The 16,618-nt window shown below is 39.6% G+C and overlaps 1 protein-coding gene across 1 annotated transcript in view; it reads right to left on the bottom strand.

Annotated features, from left to right (window-relative positions):
* Positions 1-16,618, bottom strand: part of LOC130835938 (ATP-binding cassette sub-family C member 4-like) — a 145,440-nt gene that overhangs the window by 71,180 nt on the left and 57,642 nt on the right. Inside the window, exons 14-19 of the mRNA XM_057707836.1 lie at positions 15,478-15,574; positions 11,951-12,160; positions 10,446-10,586; positions 9,606-9,643; positions 9,126-9,220; positions 7,180-7,326 (exon numbers count right to left, since the gene is read on the bottom strand). Of these exons, the coding sequence (XP_057563819.1) occupies positions 7,180-7,326; positions 9,126-9,220; positions 9,606-9,643; positions 10,446-10,586; positions 11,951-12,160; positions 15,478-15,574 (728 nt within the window). The remainder of the gene's footprint in view (positions 1-7,179; positions 7,327-9,125; positions 9,221-9,605; positions 9,644-10,445; positions 10,587-11,950; positions 12,161-15,477; positions 15,575-16,618) is intronic.

Here is a 16,618-nt window from a genome sequence, read left to right on the forward strand (position 1 = left end):
ACTTGACAATTTGTTGATAAATGGTAGCTTATCTGTACAATAAACCACTGACTCTCTGGATTACACAGGTGCTGCCTTTTATTACTCTGGCTAATTGTGTCACAGATATTTATTTAATCTTGAATCAAGGAAGAACAATTATCTGGTAACACTGATTATTCATTATCTTAAAATAGGTGTTTATTTTCCTTCCAATTACAGGATTACATCAAGACTAATATTTAAAAGTTGACACCAAAAAGAAACACTTCTGTCTACAGTATCACCCATTGGTGGAACTCATTAAGCCACATTGACTCCCTTTTCATTTTTATGCTAAGGGAGAATACAGAGAAGGTTCATATTAACATGAGATATAATTTTAAGATGCTTACTGTCATTTTATTCTCTGAAAAGGAAGAATAATAATTTATAGTTCCCCCCAAAATAAATTTTATGAACCCAGGCCAGTCTCATACCAGCATGAGAAAAAAAATCTAAAAATTATGACTAGTTACAAGAAGCAACCATTTCCTTCTTCATTTATTTCTAAATATTTAAAGTTAATGAAAACATTAATCCATGATTCTGACTACATCTCAAAGCACCACTCCTGATCTAGACATATGGAAATATTTGAGAAAATATATTTAAGGATAAACCCACATACATTGCAGTATCTGTTCAAACATCTTCTTGCAGAACAGAAAGAAGTGGATGCATTGTTTTTCTTATCACACCCTAAAAAATCTCTATACTCTTTAATTTTATGCCTCAAACAGAGTGAAGGATAAGAGAGCCAAAAGAAAACTTCTAGAAACATCCACTTGAAGTTCAGAGAGAAATCATTAATTATTGACTTAAACATCAGGGACTTAGGCTGAAAATCAACTAGGGCAGATACTCTGGTTTCTAGTGATGTATTATCAACACACAGCTCTATAGCACTGCTTTCTCCCAACAGCAGATCCAGGGAAAAAAGGGAGAAGATACAAATCAACAGAATTAGAAATGAAAAAGAAGTAACAACGGACACCACAGAAATACAAAAGATTATGAGAGACTACTACAAGCAACTATATGCCAATAAATTGGATAACCTGGAAGAAATGGATAAATTCTTAGAAAAATACAATCTTCCAAGACTGAACCAGGAAGAAATAGAAAATATGAACAGACCAATCACAAGTACGGAAACTGAGACTGGGATTAAAAATCTCCCAACAAACAAAAGCCCAGGGCCAGATGGATTCACAGGTGAATTCTATCAAACATTTAGAGAAGAGCTAACACCTGTCCTTCTCAAACTCTTCCAAAATATATCAAAAGGAGGAACACTCCCAAACTCATTCTACGAGGCCACCATCACCCTGATACCAAAACCAGGCAAAGATGTCACAAAAAAAGAAAATTACAGGCCAATGTTACTGATATAGAGGCAAAAATGCTCAACAAAATACTAGCGAACAGACTCCAACAGCATATTAAAAAGATCATACACCATGATCAAGTGGGGTTTATCCCTGGGATGCAAGGATTCTTCAATATATGCAAAACAATCAATGTGATACATCATATCAACAAATTGAAGGATAAAAACCATATGATCATCTCAATAGATGCAGAAAAAGCTTTTGACAAAGTTCAGCAACCATTTATGATAAAAGCTCTCCAGAAAATGGGCATAGAAGGAAGTTACCTCAACATAATAAAAGCCATATATGATAAACCAATAGCCAACATCATTCTAAATGGTGAAAAACTGAAAGCATTCCCTCTAAGAACAGGAACAAGACAAGGGTGCCCACACTCACCACTATTATTCAACATAGTTTTGGAAGTGTTAGCCACAGCAAACAGAGAAGAAAATGAAATAAAAGGAATCCAAATTGGAAAAGAAGAAATAAAATTGTCACTCTTTGCAGATGACATGATATTATATATAAAAAACCCTAAAGACTCTACCAGAAAATTGCTAGCACTAATTGATGAGTTTAGTAAAGTAGCAGGATACAAAATAAATGCGCAGAAATCTCTTGCATTCCTACACACTAACAACGAAAAAGCAGAAAGAGAAATTAAGGAAACTCTCCCATTTACCACTGCAACAACGAGAATAAGATACCTAGGAATAAACCTGCCTAAGGAGGCCAAAGACCTGTATGCAGAAAACTATAAGACACTGATGAAAGAAATCAAAGACGATACAAACAGATGGAGGGACATACCATGTTCTTAGATTGGAAGAATCAACATTGTGAAAATGACTGTACTACCCAAAGCAATTTACAGATTCAATGCAATCCCTATCAAATTACCAACGAAATTTTTCACAGAAATAGAACAAGAAATCTTACAATTTGCATGGAAACACAAAAGACACCAAATAGCAGACTTTCCAGGTGGCACAGTGGGTAAGAATCTGCCTGCCAATGCAGGGGACACGGGTTCGATCCCTGCCCCAGGAAGATACCACATGCCGCGGAGCAACTAAGCCCATCTGCCACAACTATTGAGCCTGCGTTCTAGAGCCCGTGAGCCACAACTATTGAGCCCATGTGCCAAAACTACTGAAGCCCATGCACCTAGAGCCTCTGCTCGGCAGCAAGAGAGGCCACTGCAATGAGAAGCCCGCGCGCCACAACGAAGAGTAGCCCCCGCTCATCACAACTAGAGAAAGCCCCTGTGCAGCAATGAAGACCCAACACAGCCAATAAAAATAAATTAAGTAAATTATTTAATTAAAAAAAAAAAAGACCCCAAATAGCCAAAGCAATCTTCAGAAGGAAAGATGGAGTTGGTGGAATTAGGCTTCCTGACTTCAAACTATACTACAAGGCCACAGTGATCAAGACAGTATGGTACTGGCACAAAAACAGAAAGGAAGATCAATGGAACAGAATAGAGAGCCAAGAGGTAAACCCAAGCACATATGGGCACCTTATCTTTGACAAAGGAGGCAGGAATATACAATGGAAAAAAGACAGCTTCTTCAATAAGTGGTGCTGGGAAAATTGGACAGCAAAATGGAAAAGAATGAAATTAGAATACTTCCTAACACCATACACAAAAATAAACTCCAAATGGATGAAAGACCTACATGTAAGGCCAGACACTATATAACTCCTAGAGGAAAACAGGCAGAACACTCTGTGACATACATCAAAGCAAGATCCTTTTTGACTTACATCCTAGGATAATGGAAATAAAATCAAGAATAAGCAAATGGGACCTAATGAAACTTAAAAGCTTTTGCACAGCGAAAGAAACCATAAACAAGACAAGAAGACAACCCTCAGAATGGGAGAAAATACTTGCCAATGAAGAAATGGACAAAAATTAATCTCCAAAATATACAAGCAGCTCATGCAGCTTAATACCAAAAAAGCAAATAACCCAATCCACAAATGGGCGGAAGACCTAAATAGACATTTCTCCAAAGAAGACATTCAGATGGCCAGCAAACACATGAAAAGATGCTCAACATCACTAATCATCAGAGAAATGCAAGTCAAAGCCACAATGAGGTGTCACCTCACACAGATCAGAATGGTCATCTTCAAAAAATCTAGAAACACTAAATGTTCGAGAGGGTATGTAGAAAAGGGAACTCCCCTGCACTGTTGGTGGGAATGTAAGTTGGTACAGCCACTATGGAAAACAGTTTGGAGGTTCCTTAAAAAACAAAAAATGGAACTACCATATGATCCAGTAATCCCACTCCTGGGCACATACCCAGAGAAAACCATAATCCAAAAAGAAACATGTAGCATAATGTTCATTGCAGCACTATTTACAATAGCCAGGACATGGAAACAACCTAAATGCCCATCAACAGATGAATGGATAAAGAAGATGTGGCACATATATACAATGGAATATTACTCAGCCATAAAAAGGAATAAAATGGAGCTATATGTAATGAGGTGGATAGACCTCGAGTCTGTCATACAGAGTGAAGTAAACCAGAAAGAGAAAAACAAATACTGTATGCTAACTCATATATACAGAATCTAAAAAAAAAAAAAATGGTACTGATGAACCCAGTGACAGGGCAAGAATAAGGATGCAGATGCAGAGAATGGACTGGAGGACACGGGATTGGGGGGGCGGGGGGCAAAGGGAAGCTGGGACAAAGTAAGAGAGTAGCATAGGCATATATACACTACCAACTGTAAAACAGATAGCTAGTGGGAAGTTGCTGTATAACAAAGGGAGATCAACTCGATGATGGGTGATGCCTTAGAGGGCCAGGACAGGGAGAACAGGAGAGAGTCACAGGAGTGAAGGGATATGGGGATATATGTATAAATACATCACTTTGGTGTACCTCAAAAGCTGGTACAAAAGTGTAAAGCAATTATATTCCAATAAAGAGCTTAAAAAAAATGCCAATGAAAAAAAGAAAAGTAAAATATTTCCACAACTGAGAACTTGGTTTTATGACAGCTTTCCATTTAACCACAGTATTTTAATAAACTTCCACTCAAAGTGTACTTTGAAGCTTGCCATCTTTTTTCTAGATATTAAAGAGTTTCTCCCCAAATACAGGGAAAATTTCTAACTGAGTAATCCCGGTTACCAAGAATGAAAAAAATACCCAACAGATCATAGTTGATTTCATGATACATTACTTATGGAGAAACGTCATTGCTTATTTTCTATCTACTGTCAAAGCATTTGTGACACAGTACTAAGCTGTATTAAATTCTAAATCTGCGTCTTTTCCATATGGAATCATAGAATAATGACACTAGATTTTTTTTTTAAAGAAACAATCCATTGTCTGCAATTGTTTAAGTTTGCAAATGCCTTGAAAACAGGGACTTTTTGTCCCAACGCTTGGGACCACAACTGAGAACCAGTAGATGATCAATAAATGCTTGAGTGAAAGAGCCCCCTCTTTTATCTGTTAGAAACTGAGGCCAAGAGAAGTAAAGTGATTGGCACAGATCTTCCAAAGTTATGTTCCTAGCAGAGCTAGGTCATTGCAGCCTCTCCCCTACATCACAACACCCTGTTCAATAATAGTTTTTAAATGTCTACTGATGTTTTAAAATGGAGCAATTCTTTCTCTTTACTTCTTAGGGGCCTGTCGTTTATAAGGCCAAACTCTCAGATACCAAATATTTAACTCAAGTAAGTGCCAAGATTCACCTTCAATGCACAACTAAACCCCAGGGAAATGTATTAGGTGTTTGACAGTTTCACTTCCTTGATTGACCAGACAACAGAACTTGGAAGCTTAGACAGTCTGGTTCCATGAGCTGCAGCTTCCAAAGAATCAATACATGTGGTTTTCTCTTCACACCATCACATACCAGAAACAAAGCCCACCATAAATAATCTATTACAAATCCTACTTTTGAAAATAAACTACAGGAAAGACTTCAATTTAATCTACCAATGAAAGAGTAACTAATTTATAGCTCCTAAACCTTTTGGGCAAACTATCTTTGCAGTACTTATTTGGGCTTCTATTTTTCTGAAGAAATGAAGTTCTGCTAATTGACACAGGATGGGGAGGCAAGATAAACACTAGTGTGCCGGTTGCTCTAGCATGAGTGACAAAGATTTAAACTTGGTCCCAAATTCTTGAATAATAAAAGAATCAGCATGGTCTTGAACATGAAGAGACTGGTTAACTGTGGTCAGGAGCACTCAGAGGCTGTGAGAACAGAAATTCAGTCCCACTTAATGCTCCCAACTTTATGACTGTAGTTTTCACATTAACTGACAAAGTGGAGCGACTTCACAACCATAAGAGCACGTACTCCTCCAATCACTTGCTCACTATGGCTTTATAAGATGAGATTTGTGTGGGCAACTGCAGGATATTATCCTGTGCACCACTCACTGCCTGGACTACACAAAATGTGCTGAATAAATCTGTACAAGATGCTTCCTCAAAATGGTCTTGCAGAACAGGAAGGGCAGCAGTTATTTCCACTTCACAGGAGAAGAAGTTCTCAGATACCATGTCGTCATTGTCACTAAGGTTCATTAGACACTGACCGTGTGCTAAGCACTGTGAACGTATTAACCTGTTTAATTCCCACAATATCAAGATGTAAATAAGGTAGGTGTGAATAGCATCCCCATTTTACAGATAAGAAAATCAAGACAGAGAAATTAAGTAACTAGCACATAAATATTAATATAACTCTAACCGGCTGTTACTATTAGTAAATAGCACCAGGGCTGAACACAGGAAGCTGGCTCCAGAGACCTGCCTTGACATTTGACTGCCCAATAGTATCTACCTGCTTTGGCCTTGGTCACAGGGCTAGTTGATGGCCAGGCCAAGGCTATTCCTATCCTTTCTCCAGCCCACCTCCCTGCCTCAGCAGGTCCTGTCAATCATCACCTGCAAAAACAAAGCCACCCTGGGCCTCAACACAAATCTAACCAACTGAACAGAATGGCATATATGCAGATGAACTAACTCTTCATAGGAACCCAGGTCAGGAGTCTACCTTCTGAAACAAGACAGGTCGAAGTCTTCAGGGTGGAGGAAGAAACCACGAGGAAACCTCCAGGGACACTCATATCGAGAAACTTACTACTGAAGATCCACCTACTATGCACCACAAAGCCTCTTACATGTCACCAAAAGTCCACAGTAAAACTATAAAATTAATTTTATTGAAAAGGATGTTTACGTTTTACCAATCTTGGGTTTCAATGAATTTTTCATTACCATTTTAGGTAAACGTCAAAGGGTAGGCACTCGCCAGAGCTCTATGGTTCCGGAAATGGATGGGAAATGAAAGAAACACACAGCCTGTCTCCTGTAGAGATTCCTTGTAAAGGAAAATGGACAAATCCTAGTGGATAACCTAACTCAATACTATGTAACATAGCCAGTTTTAGCAAGCAGTCAACAACATTTAAACACGTTTGTATCAAATGTAGGGTGTTTAATATGCCACACAACAAATGGATTCCTAAATCATCCTGCAAAGTGAACGTTCATCTATCTTCACACACACATGTAAATTGGAATAAAAGCTTATATGCTCCCATATTTAGATTTTCTCTGGTAGGAGAAAAATATCAGTGAAGATTTTTGTAGAAAATTGATCAACTTCACAGTGGTTTTCTTCCAAGCATCTCCTCCATTTTCAAATACTAAAATGTAATCAGGCACTAAATGGGTTAACAAGACATATTTACTGAGAAACTTGGTGTCTGACTTACCTATTGGATTTCTATCAAAGAACATTACTGGAGCTCTCAAAATGGACTCTAACATTTTGTTGTGCAAAGTTTGTGAAGAATTAACAAGGACGTAGAATATCAACAGAGATCTCGTGATGCCACAAAGGATGGTGGCTACAGTTAATCCTGAAATAAAGAAACATCACTCAGACAACACAAGGTATCTGCCTTTTCATCAGTGATGCTAAAGCATGTCAGGGAGTTTATAAAGACATTATGTATTTTATTCTATAAATAGAATTTATATTTATTTTATAAATATAAATTTATAAATATAATGGATTCTATAAGAGCTTTATGCATTCACAAGATACATTTATAAAGAATATAAAAATCACTATTTTCCTCTCATTAAATAGAAACCACATGGGGAAAAAAATCAGCTGGTAAACTACAATTTCATTTTAGGCTTTCCTAATTCAATTAGAAGTTCTAATAAAAGCTCAGAAGAAAGATAATTATAAAAAGTAGTTGATCTTCCTTTCGCCACACTTCAAATCTCACTATTTATAACATGTCCCATAATCTAAAGTTGAGGTATGCTTTGATAACAGCATGAGTTAACAGGAAACAGGAGAAATGATTTATCACTTCCTTGTAGAAAATGTCCAGGTAGCTTTGAAGAATATGAAAACACCATATTAAGTTACAAGCAGAAACTCTCTTAAATAATTGAGTTGTAAGAAAATACAAATTATATTTTAACACAAGATAATCTAAATGAGCACTGGGTTTTATAGAAAACTAAGCATTTCTAAATGAACATAATTACTTATATTTATATTTTATTAATGACATAAATGAGTACTTACTATGTATATAAAAATTAAAATAGCCCCCTTAACATCTTTTGAACTCATAATTATAAAGATAACTTTTGTAATAAATATTCCATTAAGTATATTTTTGCCCCTTCAGATGACACATCACTGTTATTTAAATCCTGAAAGCTGCTCAAATTCCTGAATTCCATCAACAGGCATTTGCCTCAGCCCACCATCCTATGCGAAAGCATAAACAGAATCCTTTCCTTCTTCCTTTAAGTCCCCATTGTCCACCAATTCAGAAGGTAAACTACCAATGCATTCAGGTTTCTTAGCAAGTGATGAACGTAATAAATACCAAATTTCAATGAATGGGTTCTTACAAAGATAACTTGCTCTGTCTTTGCAGAAAGCTTGTGTATTTCCTGTGGGAATATTTAAAATTTTAAATGAAGATTTCCTTTAAAAAGTATGTAATGCTACATATATCATAAGTACTCCTTGAAAACAGAGAGCCGTGTTAATATTTGTTTGGTAAGACAGATGTTAATCACACAGGTGTGGCTACAATAACACTGTGATCTCAAGGTAAGAAAGAGAAGGAATCCTAATTTCCAGACACTGGTCTTCTCCCTACTTAGCTTCTCTCTTAAGCAATTAGTGAAGCCTAAGTGATGAGCAGCGTGGTGAAGGGGAGCTTTGCATGCCTGTGAGGGAATAATGCTGTTATTTGGGGGGGTCCTTGCTGCCAGAGGATTTCATCCAAGTTCACTAAAAGCCAGGGTTTATTCAGACAGAATTGGAACAATCCAAACCACAGGGTGAGGATCCATTTCTACCCCCCTTGCCCATCCATATAAGATTTAGCTAAAGCGACTTATTAGAATAGACAGCAGCCACATATTTCCAGTGGCTGGTTTTCTGAATGTGCAATCCTGGTTTAACTTCTAAATCCAGTACAGAGCAAATTAAGAGTCTTCACTGAACCTCTTTCTTCTAGTAGATTTAAAAAATAATTATTCTAATTAATTCACAGAGTAAATGCGACTCAGACTTTTAATACGTCAAGACAGAATTACTCCTGGAAGCCCTAGTTGCTCACACAGGCTCATTGCAAGCACCTCAGACTCTCGTATAATAGACCAGATGACTCAACTTTACCTGAGTAAATTTCTAAGTACCAGTTCAGATTGAGCTTCTCAGTTACATTTCCTTTTCCATTTACCGTGACATTCAGGGCACTATATTCATTCACCCTATGGAACAGGAAGAAAAAAATTACACTAGATAGAATTTAGATAAATATAAAAAAAATTACCCTCGACTCAGGAGGGTATGTTTTACCCTGGAAAATGATTCTCAGCTCACAAGGCCCTGTGTGCATCTACATCCTAAAAACTCAATTTGAATCATGATTCAGTTCTCAAACTTGTCTGTGAGGAAGCTGCTGAGGGTCAGACATGGGGAGAGACCATGGAAGGGTCACACTCCACCAGCAGGAACTTTAATTTTTCTTCAGGGAAACAATGTGAGGATCAGAAGAAGAGGCTAAACAAGCCCCATCTCTCCCCCTGACTCTGTGGGAAACTGAGGCTTCATGTTGATTTTATAACACTTTGGGTCAGACCAGGAATCACTCACCAGTATAAAAGCCACCAATCCTGAAGGACGTAGGCAACCTGGAACAGGAAACAATAATCACTCAAACACTGACATTACTGACCCCCTCAAGCCCCCACTCACTAGGATGGGTGATGGAAAGTCTCCAGAAAACAGAGACGGTCCTTTCGGCTCAGGTCTGCACCAAGCCCCACATCCCACATAACCACAGGTCAGGGAGGGTGTGTTACATTTTAAAATCTTTAAAAGACATTCTTTTTTCTTTTTTTTTCCCCAGAAGCTCCCTGTCATGTGACACCAGTAAACCACACTTATTTTGCTCCCCACAGATAATGCATGTCAATGCAAAACCAAGTGGTCTGCAAAATATAGTAATAACAGTGTAAGTATTGGGATTTTTCAAAGGAAGAAGCTTGACAGGTACTATGATGGTCAATTTCTGTGTCAGCTTGGCCAGGCCAGTCTCCAGTGATTCAACCAAACATTCATCTAGATATTGCTGTGAAGGTATTTTGTAGATGTGATTCACATCTGTCGCCAGAAATTACGTAAAGGACATTAGCCTAAACAATGTGGTGGGACTAATCAGTCAGATGAAGGCCTTAAGAGCAAACCCTGAGGCTTCCTGGAAAAGAAAGAAATTCTGCCTCAAGACTGCAGCATCAGCTCCTGCCTGAGGTTCTAGCCTGCACACCTGCCTTTCTGATTTCAGATTCACCCAGGTAGATCTCTCAGTCTCATGAGCCGGTTCTCCGAAATAAATCTCTTAATATACATATTAAAATAATAATTAAATACAGAATAAATAGTATGGTAAATATCAAGCTGAGGGCACAAACCAAAATAAATGTCCGTATTTACCTGACCTGTGATGTTTAGTAGAATAAGGAAAATCATAATTAACCAGTGAGAACTGGCTGTGAAGTAATTCTTGTAGGTCTGAAAACCAACTTTTCCTTCTGAACAGCTCTCCAGTGATACTGTAACCTCTACACTCTCAATCTGTAAGGGAAAATGACAGTGAAAGACAAAATTTTAAATAATGAACCCCAACATTTCAAAAGTTCAACAATGCGCTCCACTGCAAAGCTGTGGGAAAATGCACATCTCATACACTGGTAGGACTGCAAAATAGTCCATCTCCTACAGAGAAGGGTGTGGAAATATCTAGCCAAACCATGTATGCATTCACTCTTGGACCCAGCCACCCCACTCCTAGGAATCTATTAGAAATAAGGAAACATCATTTGCATGAAGTTATTCATTGTTGGTGGTTTTGCTTTAAATTGATCATGAGTCTCAGCACAGACACAATATACCCGATTCAAGTAGGAATGCAGAAGCTTGTTCCAAAATAACACACAAAATGATATGGAGATGATGTATCCCTCTAGATGACTTATGTCACTCAATGATGGAAACATAAAACATACTTGGGGCTCAGAATACTAGCCAAATACAGTAAACTGAGTTCACACAGAGAGCTGGAATAAGGTGAGTTTGGATAGCAAGGGACAAGCATATGATCTGAATCTATTTAGTTCCTGAATTTCAGAGAGTGATTCCTGAGTTTGGAATGAGAGAGACTAATTGAATACTTATCAGAATCATCCAAGCTCCTGGATTTGGATAGTGAGGGTTTGTTTATCAAGGAATACCTGTGTGTGTTTTCAAGGGGGATCCAATGCATTTGTCTGGAGGACTTAGAATGCATTACAGAGTCACAGGTGCCAAGGATGTCCTCAGCTCTATGCTGGCCACTGGGCACTCGAGGTGCATAAAATGTGGTTCTTGGTCTTGAGGGGTAAGAAAGGAAGTTAAGAACTAACTCCAAAGTGTCTACTGTCAGGTCCTTTGCACATGCTACCTCTGGCCTATCACAAACCATCTGACAAGGGGGCAAAATAATACTATTAGTCACCTCCAGTAACTGATAGTATTATTTAACTAAACATATAGCAAAAGTATATGATTTAATGTGGGCCCCAGCAGGACTTAGTCTAAGGGGGTCTTCATATAAAGCCTCTGGATGCATAAGGGACACCAGCGGCCACCAGAGCAAGTAGGATGTAACTGTGGTAAATTGAAGAGTTCTCATATCAGTGTGAGCCTCACACATCCGGAAATTCACAGCAGTGCACCTGCTATGATTTCCATAAGATTCTCCATCCTACACTCAAAGGAGAACCCCAGTCAGGGTTACTATCTTCATGCTCTTCTAATTCTACCAATCCCATGGATTAAGGCTTTGGAAACTTAGGATCTCTGTTGGAACAAATGAGGATGTCATAAGCAGAGCAGACTGAAGGTCCGTGAGGCCACCAAGAGCAGACAGATGAGGATACCCTGAAAGATGAGAAACTCACATCTCGGCCCTCTGGAGCAGCATCTTTCAAAGAGGGTCTGGAAGACTGTTGAGACTGAACTGAAGACTCTAAGGAAGTCTGATTCCTCAGAGTGGAAGGTCCTGGAACTGGAGATGATTCAGCCTCCTCATTCACCTTCTCAAAAAGGGAAACAAAGTCTACCTCGGATTTCAGGAACTCAGAGTAAGTCCCCCTTTTCACCATTTTGCCCTAAAATAAAGAATTTGGGAGGAACACATTTACATTTGATAATATTAATTTAATCTAAATAATAATTAAGAAAATTTAACTGGCCTTAAATTATGATTTCTATAAGAAAATGATCCTTGGGTTTAGAATTCTGGTTGACAAATCTAGGTCACTTCAACGCGACATTTCAACTCGACATTTCAACAGAGCATCCTGTTCTCTGCCAAATCCTGTGTTAGGTGCTGGGGGATATGAGAGAAATCTGTGATCATGTGTTAAAAATGGAGACCACTGACATAACTACCATGGGCATTTAGGGAAGAAAAAAGTACAGAGGTTTATGAGAGTATCAGGACAGTCTTTTTAGACAACACAGAAATTCAGAGAAGCTTCATGTGACAAGCAGAATTTTAAAAAACAGTCAACTGGGGAGGATATTCCAGGAAAGAAACTTATTGATGTGGAAGTGGTCACAAGCACATCTGCATAGATAAGGGCCACTCATCAAATTTTCACTGACCATTGTCATAGCATCATGTGCCCCGCTGGGATAAGACATGTAGTAACTAGTATTGGACAGAGAACCCATAAGCTGTGTCTTCATGGTCTTTACAGCTTCCCCACAAACTCAGGAAGTTCCCAACTGAAAGTTCAATATTCCAACCGTTCAAATAATTAAACAAGGAGGCCATGATACTGGGGTGGCTCTAATGCCTTGGCAGCCTGTGCCAGCAAACCAAAACCTAAGCCAGAATCAATGCACTCAGAGCTGAGAAAAACTTAAGAATGACCAATCACAAGCAGCCAACCAGCCTTCCCCAAATCAGGCAACTGCTTAAGCTATAGTCAATCTAACCATTTTCTCTGAACACATGTGACACATCATTCACAGTTTCCATCCCTTACAAAGTCATACAAAATAATGCACAGATGTTTTCACTATTTTCTGACCCCATGAAATGAGACTCAGATGATTCACTCAGTGGCAAACAAAACATTAGGAAAAAATCCCAGGATGCAAAACTAATCAAAGGAGGCCATATCTGGTTAAGGCAGGTCAGGGAGAAGCAGATGACCCAGGACCCTAGATGGTGCCCCTCTCATCCTATCCCCTGAGGTGGTCCCCTGGGAGAAACTCAATGAAGCCTTTGGGCACCATCTGATACTGCAGAATGAGAAAACTATTCAGGATATATTGTGTCTTGTTTCACTCAGGAGGCAAAATTCATACATCTTTTTAATGAAATTACCACTTTCCACTTAGTATCTGTAAGATGCACAAAATGACTAGTGTCCAAAGACAGCAATTTTACTCTGCAGCTAAGTACTGACAACTCTGAGGGGATGAGGGGGCAGCCATCCCCTCTGTGCTCTTAGAGAAGGACCAAACAGTAAGGATGTTTATCCTCATCTAAGGGTGCTCACCAGTGGACAAATGGTTGTTCTGATAGCACTAAAATTGAGGATGTGTCCTCAAAAGCAGCAGTAGGGAGACCCTAAAACACCTAGGGAGTGAATAAACAGGTTTTTCCCACCCACTGATTCTCATAATACTGTGTACGCTGGGGTTTTACACATTAGTATCACATCTCTGCACATCAAATTAACTGCTTTCAAGTTAGAGAAACCTAAGCTCCACATTACTAGAGGAGTGGAAAGAGTCTACACATGGGACCACTTCTAAAGAAGTAGACATTCTGCATTTTAATAATCTTTCTTAGAGCAGAAATTCATTTGATAAGTGAGCAATTTGACCAAGGGCCTATTTGAACAGACAAAGGTTAGCGACGGAGGTGCTGAGGCACAGAGGCAAAAAAATTAAGGAGTGACGCAAACAACCAGCAGGTCTGAAATATTCTCACCAATCTCCACCCCACCTCCAGTCATGCTAGGAAATTGTGGGTTGAATGGTGGCCCCCCAAAAGATATGTTCAAATATGATACCTGTGAATGTGACTTTATTTGGAAACAGGGTCTTTGTAGATGTAATGAAGTTAAGATGAACTCGTACTGGAGTAGGGTGGCCCTAAATCCAAAATGACTGATGTCCTTATGAGAAGAGACTCAGACAGACACAGGGACAATGGCCATATGACATCAGAGGCAGAGACTACAGTGCTGCAGCTGGAAGCCAAGGAACACCAAGGAAGGCCGGTGAACACCAGAAGCTGGAAGGAAGGATTCTCCCCTAGAGCCTTCAGGGAGAGCACGGCCCTGATAGCACCTTGATTTGGGACCTGTAGCCTCCAGAACAGTGAGATAATAAATTTCTGTTGCTTTAAGCCACCAGTTTGCATTACTTTGTTATGGCAGCTCTAGAAACTGATACACTAGCCTGAGCCCACACTTCTGTCTTCTCAACTTCACTAAAACTTTGAATTGCTTCTGCTGTTGACGCTCCAGCAAACATTGAAGGAATCTTTTAAAATCACACATCAGACCACATCCCTTCCCTGCTCTGGACCATCCAATGGCTTCCATCCCATTTCTGGGTCCGCTGCCCACTGCTCGGAGACCAGCTCCCTCCACATCCCCCTGCTCACTCTCCTCAGACACACTGGCCTTCCTGCCATTCCTGCAACCTGCCAGGCCAGCTCCTTCCTTAAGACTCCCTCCCTCAGACCCACCAGGTGACAGCATGGCCCCCACCTTCATGTCACTCAGGCCCCGTGAGGCACCACCTCCTCAAGGAGGCAGCCAGGATGTCAGCCCCCACCTCTCTCTGTTTCGTCATATCTGTCCCCATAAGAACAGGAGCCCCATGAAGGCAGGGCCTTGTTCTACTGCTGCACAGGCTCCCACACGTATCAGGCACATAAGAAGCTCTGGGAAGTGAGACCAGCAACTGGCTACACCAGCAGAGTGGGTGTCTCTGACCAGGGTGCTAGGCTACCCAACCTCACTTCTGGTATTAATGGAAGATGCTCTTTAGACAAACTGCCTATGAAAATCACATGGATACAAAAAGGTCTTAGTATCTCTAATTTCCAAATGACACACTTTGACTTAAGTTGTACAAGAGGAAAATAAAAAGCTCTAAATGAAATACCATAATTATCCTTAACAAATTTCACTAGAACAGTGATAATTCAGTAACTCTGTGGTAGTAATTTCATATAGTTTACAGTTTATGTGGCTTAGAGTGTAATAGTGACATTTCTAAGGGTCTTTGGATTCATCCTCAAAGGCATGAATACCAGCTCTGAGAAGACGGGGGCATAAAACTGAGGGAGAAGAGGGCACTTACCACAAACCCAAGGAGAGTGACCTGCTGGTAGGCCTGGCCTTCAACAGGACTAAGTGCTAGCATGTTCCACAGACTTCTAGAAACTACTTACATGTTTCAATATCAGAATCTGACTTGCATCCTTTAGGAACTGCAACTGATGAGTCACTAAGATTGTGATCTTCTTGTGCAAGGCTTGGCAAATACACCTACAAATGTAAAAGGTACAGGATGCAAAAGCACATTAATGGAGGTGCTCCAAATTGGAAACATGTATTTTGAAAACATAATGAAACAAAGACAACACAGCCATCAAAGATGTGTAGTTTAAATACCAAATAAATAATACAAATTAAATACAAACATAAATCAATGAATCTGACTAGGTCCTCAAATTCCATCAGCAGCAAACTTGACTCTAGCTCCACTAAAAAATTCTAAAAAGCAGTCCAGTGAAGGAAGCACCAGTAGCAAAGTTCTCTTATCTAAAACTCAGCTTAACAATTACTTACATGTTTCATAAAGAAAAAACTGAGCACTACTGAAATTGCAAAACTTGACTGAACTAAAACACTATTTTATCGCTATGTGGGAATGGGACAAGAGGGATCTATGTCATATAAAAATGTGTACCTTTTTCTTAGGCAGTTTTCTAGGTGATTATTTATGATTTATGATGTACATATTAGCAACAAAAATTAATAGATTCTTGGTAACCTTTGCCAGAATGCATTTTCTAGACACTTCTTCCCAAATAATAGGAGATAGAAAATGCTAACGTGGCCTCCATCAGTCTCTACAACATTCCCAGTCCCATCCAGGGAAGTAAGTCTTCTTTCATGAAGACCGAAAACCTTCCAAATACAAAAATAAAAGAACAGAATCCAAATGGCCCAAATTACAGTGGAAATCATCCAGCGGCTCAAAGGACACAGCAATTCTCTTAGCCAAGACCCCCCCTCAGTATTCAATTATAAGTGTTTTCTTTTTACAGTAACCCCTCAAACTGCTCTTACATTTTAAATGCAGACCCCTAGGAAATCAGCCCCAGACTCATCCCACAAGGGTCTACAACGCTTCCAGGGAAGCAAGCAGCTGGGTCCGGGACCCCAGGGGCTATAGGCAGGGATCTAGGCATGTACTCTGGGTGCCCGAGCCCCTCGCAGAGAAAATATCAGGGACGTGGGCCACTGCTCAGCCTGCTGAGTGAGTCAGATGGGGAGTCTGGAGGCAGCAGACGGCAGCTCAATCCC

The sequence above is a fragment of the Hippopotamus amphibius genome, chromosome 14 (assembly GCF_030028045.1).
Source record: "Hippopotamus amphibius kiboko isolate mHipAmp2 chromosome 14, mHipAmp2.hap2, whole genome shotgun sequence".
NCBI lineage: Eukaryota > Metazoa > Chordata > Mammalia > Artiodactyla > Hippopotamidae > Hippopotamus > Hippopotamus amphibius.